At 45.5% G+C, this 5,440-nt stretch overlaps 1 protein-coding gene across 1 annotated transcript in view; it reads right to left on the bottom strand.

The window, feature by feature from the left end:
• Nucleotides 1–354, bottom strand: part of ELOVL6 (ELOVL fatty acid elongase 6) — an 81,075-nt gene extending 80,721 nt beyond the window's left edge. Inside the window, exon 1 of the mRNA XM_085309243.1 lies at nt 59–354. Coding sequence (XP_085165369.1) covers nt 59–147 — 89 coding nt within the window. The 5' untranslated portion in view covers nt 148–354. The remainder of the gene's footprint in view (nt 1–58) is intronic.
• Nucleotides 355–5,440: the final 5,086 nt, after the last annotated feature.

The following is a 5,440-nucleotide window of genomic DNA, read 5'->3' as shown; positions in this document are numbered from 1 at the left end:
GCGGCGGCGCCTAATGCCGCCGCGGCGCCCGGCGAGCGCCGCCCGAGCCACCACTCACCAGTTCTCCTGCATCCACTGGATGGCTTCATTCTCGTTGAACTGCTTTTCAAATTCGTATTCTTGCAAAGTCAACACTGACATGTTCATTGGACCGACCGCCGCGGGGGTGGCTGCTGCGCCGGAGGGCTGCGTGCGACCTGCCGCGCCTGGCCCCTGCGCGCCGTCCGCCGCAGAGCCCCTGCCTCTCGCCCTCTCCGCCTCAGCTGTATCCCTGATTTAGCATAGCTCCTCTCCCTTCCTCGCCTTCTCCTCCCGTGCCTGGAGGTCTCCTCCTCTTCTGCATCCACCCTCAGAGGAAATGGAGGCGGTGCGGTCTTAGTGCCCGTCCCCGCGGCGCGGCGCGGCGCGGCTCAGCCCCGCTCGGCTCGCCGGCCGGGGACACCCCTTCCCTTCCCCTCCCCTTCCCTCCCGACTGAGCATGCTAACTCCTAAGCAGGACAAAGATGCAAAAAAAAAAAACCCACAGTTTAAAAAGCCCACACAACACACTAAACTTCAAGGCCCGGCCCGGCCCGGCCCGCGCCGCCAGCAGCGCTCGCCTCCCGCCCGCCTGCGGCAGAGGGGTCTCTTGGAGCCTCCCTGCGCCTCGGACACCCTCACCGGCGAGCTTAAAAATAAAGCCGACACGTAGCTGGAAAAGCAAACGCATACGCCAAATAAACAAATAGATAAATAAATAAACCCACCGCAACCCCCTTTTTGCATCTAAATTCAATGTGCCTCCACTGTGGCTGTGGAAAGGGTGGCTGCACCGCTGCTGCCGTGCCCTGCCCCCCCCCCCCCCCGTGTCCCCATGGGGCCGGTGGCCAGCCCAGCGGCTCGTTTGGGTGAGGGGCTGTAGCGGAGCTGCCTCCCAAAGCAGGCTCCCTCCTGCTGCTCGGCAGCCCCGGCTGTGGCCCTGCTGCGCCCAGAGCTGCACCTGGGTGATCACACGCTTGGGCCAGTGGAGGGTGGTCCACGCGCCGGGTCGGAGACCCCCGGTCTGAAGGGACTGTCACCTGGCTAGCTCTCCTCCCAGCTACGGCACGCAATGTTTAGGTAACCTTAATTTTGTCTTTCTCGTCTYGTCTGTCACATCCTGATGCCTCCAGCTGAGTCCTTCCGACTCAGGCAGCACGCTAGATGTGCTTTACAATATGAGTTGTGCTAAAACGAATAGCACTCCCAGCCCCCACAGGGCTTGCAGTCTGAAGGCAGAAGGATTACAGCGGTAGGCTTTAGTGCACAGAAAGCTAGCCATAAACGAGCAGATCCAGAAAAGGTCAGCATGCTCTTGACTTTCACGGACTTCAATTCTCATTGACACAGTAGCGCTTAATATTGCCAGACCCAGACACCGAGGAAAAAAAAAGAGTTTTAGTCCTCAAGTTGTGGGATATCAATAGCTAACTGATTTGATGTTCCTATTTGCATTCTGAGTCTTGTGCTCTTCAGGGTCACGTTTTTCAKCTTTTTTTCTTTCTTCCTAACAATTACAACGTTTTTCTGCTAAAGAGGGCTGAGTTTTTCACATCATCATCTGACTGGGGTTTTAAGCAAAACATCATGCTGCTTTCACTGAACCTGCAAGGCAGCACTAAATTATTATTTAGTACTACTGTACCCAGAGGCCCTCAACYGATCAATGTCCCATAGGCCTTTCCTCAGAAGAGATTATAAACTGCACAGACAGTTGGGATGGGAAGGAGAATGGAAACACAATTATCCTGGCTTTACCGATGGACAATTGAAACTCAGATTTTCAAAAATGCTTCATATCAACTTTYCGTGGCCTCTGAAGTGCCTGGTGGACCCGTGTTTGGGCAAAGTTAACTTCATTTGTATTCCTACTCTACGTGATCTGCCCTTGAAGGTGGCTGTTGGTCTTCAATATATTAATTGGCAGGCAGTTTCCATGAATGGAGGCTGCAAAGATTCAGGGGGAGACAGAAATCTCCAGTACAGCCACAGGCCACGTTGTGTGACCTGTGTCTGTACCAAAGTGCATAATGCGAAGGACTCACCGCAGCTGCAATACTTGGGCTCTGAGCCACGGGACTGCTCCTCTCTGTCCTCCTGGAGGATATATGCTGCTCCACAGCAGATGTCTGCCTGTACGATCTCGTGCCAGTCAGGATTCCTCTGTGGTTAGAGGGACGCACTACTTCGAGCTGAATATCTCCTGCTGGTGCCCTTCCTACAGTGTGTGTCTGCACTTATTTCAAGACAGAGCTGGTTCCATTAAAGGCCTAGGATGATATTACTTGTGRGTTTTAATAATTATTTTTAATGAAAAGATGTGGAAAAAATCATTTGTGATAGAACAAATGCCGCTGCATGTCAACACTTGTGTTGAAAATTACTGTTAAACAGGTAAATTCACTTCCATGAGTGGCAAAATATTTTTTTCCTGTCTTAGAGTTGTTGCAGAGAGACTGTAGTCCTTCCCTTAGCAAGCTTATAAACCACTTCCTATAATCAGGTAGGCTATCTTGATGAATAGATCCAAAGGATGAAATAAACCATTCTGACTTTTTGCAAAATCCTAACAAATAATTCTTGAATCAAACCTATTTCCTTTTTTTCCAAGACAGAAACACTGCCATGTTTCTACTTTTTTTCTTTCTTTCTTCTTTTTTTTCCCCAAATAAAACCATGCTACATACAGGTTCTTATATTTGTTTACAAGGAAATATATGTTTTCATGCTGACAGCCAGGGATATTCTTAATATGTTATTAAACAAAATGAATTTGAGATGCCAGAAATCTTAATTTTTGAAAGATTTCTCAATATCCTTTTTTTGCAAACCCAATCTATTTCACATTAAAAACTTGAGTAGCATAATGGCTTATCTTATTTGAATATTTCATGAGTATCTGGTGGGTTGAAATTTACAGTTTGGTTCCCCCCACAAAAGAAAAAAGTTGCTTGGAAATAATGCTCAGTATGCAAAGTTTCCAGAATACAATGATGGACTTTGAAAAGTCTGAAGTGGCAGATTAGCCAGAAGGTTTGGGACACCTGCTGCCTTAGACTGCAGACATCCTGAAGTCTACATCAGAGCTGGCAAGGTGTACAGTGTTAAGCTGAAGGTTATGAAATGCTATGGCAAGGACTCCTCTAGGTTTAGGGCTGCTACAGGGATCTTGAGGAGGTTAACAGCTACTGCAGAATTTCCACCTCGAAATAACCACCCTGCGACCYGCTGCCACCAGGGCTCCCTGGAGTATCTCTGCGGCAGTCAGAGTGCAGTCGAGCAGCCACCATGCAAAGCACCGTGTAGCAATTAAAGCCTCAGCAACATTTGAAGATCACCTGTGATAGTTTCAGAAAATGCAGGGACAGTCTCAAAATACTAAACTCTACTGGGATTTCTTTGTGTCTTAAAAACACAGCAGGAATTTCTCCAGATTTTATAGAGCTCATAGGACTTCTACATAGGTTAAACAATCTGCAATGAATCCTTCTTCCGTTGCTGTCCTAGTCCCACATGAACTACCTGAAAATTCCTCCTACCACATGATTATCTGGAATTTTTTACTTAAGCTTCTGGTCTTTTACAAAATCTACATGGATGCTGGACAAGTATGTAAAATCTTCATGGCCTTGTGGAGCATGTAAGCCCTACTTACACATTGGTAGCTGCTTATATCAACTGTATTCAAGAACAGTAAACAAAAATACCATTGTCTCTCCTAAGGGGAAATAGCTTTAATGTAACCATTAAAAAGCAACTTAATTGATTCTCACAGAAAAGTGCTAACATGAAGTGAAAGTTGTAAATACCTTTCACAAGGAAGGGTGTGGACAGAAGGATAGGATTGTGAAATTAAATCCTCAAAAGACAGGGAATACAACTCTAGTCAGTCTTTCTCTGCACATTCTGTGCACATTCAAGTGCATATTTATATATTTTTTCTATGGGATCTTTGTCTTCTGTAGTAAGTGGGCAGTTATTGAGCATTCTTTTTTTTCCTACATATTTAATATGTTGCCTAAGAGGTTATAGTGTGCATACCAGCTAAATGCTACATTTTATACCAGTTAGACATTAATGTCATTTCCATTTTACCCAAGACTTCTTGGTTGGATAATACAAGCAGGTTCGTTCAGGATTTACAAAGAACTATCTAATCAGGTTGGGTACCTCACCATTATCATTCCTGTTATTAAGCAAATACTTTTTCTTCCCTCTCACAGTGCTAATTTCTTACAAAAACCTTTAGGGTTCTCTTGTTGTAAGGAGTAATTTTGAATTGTTTGTCGTAGTGATGTATAGCTACATCTCAGCTGAATTCTTAGCAGCTGCTGTGAAATGAGAAGCTATATTGCTGACAAGTCAGCATAAGGTATAGTAAGTGACAATGAGAGATGACATCGTGATTTAAACATAACATCAATTACTAAAACAAACAAAACCTGAAGGAGGCCTGTGTGTTTGAAAGATTTTTCAGCTGTATCAGTTAATGTACTGAAAGATTCAATCACTCTCTACAATTTTGCCTTATCTCAAAATAAAGCAACACGCAAATACTGGAAGCCATGGAAAACTGGGGTGTCCTATACACCCCATAATCTAGAAGCAATTAGATGGTGCCCTTGGATAAGGCAATGGTAGCTGGAATCAAGAATAAGGGAAACCTCCCTGGACTACTGACTGCTCCTGATGGATCCTAACAAAAAGAAAACTTTCAGCCTGTCCCAGGGAATAAGCAAAACTGGCCAAGCGATGTTTATGGTCAAGCTGCATTTCTCTGTCAAGTCAGGCTAGCAAATCAGGTTGGTCTGTGCTGTGCTCAGGCTCAGATGGCTGGGAGGTTGCTTGGACGTATGCTGTGATAAGCTCATGCAAATCCTATGAGCAAATTGTTTCACTGGGGAAGTATGGCTCATAGTAAGTCCTTCATAAATACTAATCAGACTTAAAATGTCATACAGAAATGTAAAGCAAAATTATTGTGCTATTTTCCAGATGTATGGAATAACCCATGTCTCAGCATACTCTTATTCCACTTTACTACAGTAGTCAGAGTTGTTAGCATGATCACTCACTTAAAAATACCTGGTGTGCTCTGAAGCCAGCTATATCTAAGCTTATCGCAATACTTTAAAGACAGCTCACACAAGTTACAGGAGACGTGGGGACGGGTAGGCGCAAACCATCAAACGTGCCGCAGAAGCCAAGCAGCAGCTCGAGGGTGCAGCTCCTCTGTGGCTAGCTCAGACCCAGACCCTCCTGGCTCTCAACTGCTCTGGCTTAGGCTGGCCAGACAAAAGCACAGCATGGTTTAAGTGGAGCAATTGTATCTTCACACAGTTCACCTGAGTCTCTACTCTCAAAATTTTCTTCACGTTTGTGATAAGCAGAAGTCTTTTTCAATTTGTGCTAAAGCTCTAGG

This window comes from Rhea americana, unplaced genomic scaffold (genome assembly GCF_003343005.1).
Source record: "Rhea americana isolate MKP2758 unplaced genomic scaffold, rheAme1 scaffold_106, whole genome shotgun sequence".
In the NCBI taxonomy this organism is placed as follows: Eukaryota; Metazoa; Chordata; class Aves; order Rheiformes; family Rheidae; genus Rhea; species Rhea americana.
This window is presented reverse-complemented; position numbering and strand designations above follow the sequence as displayed.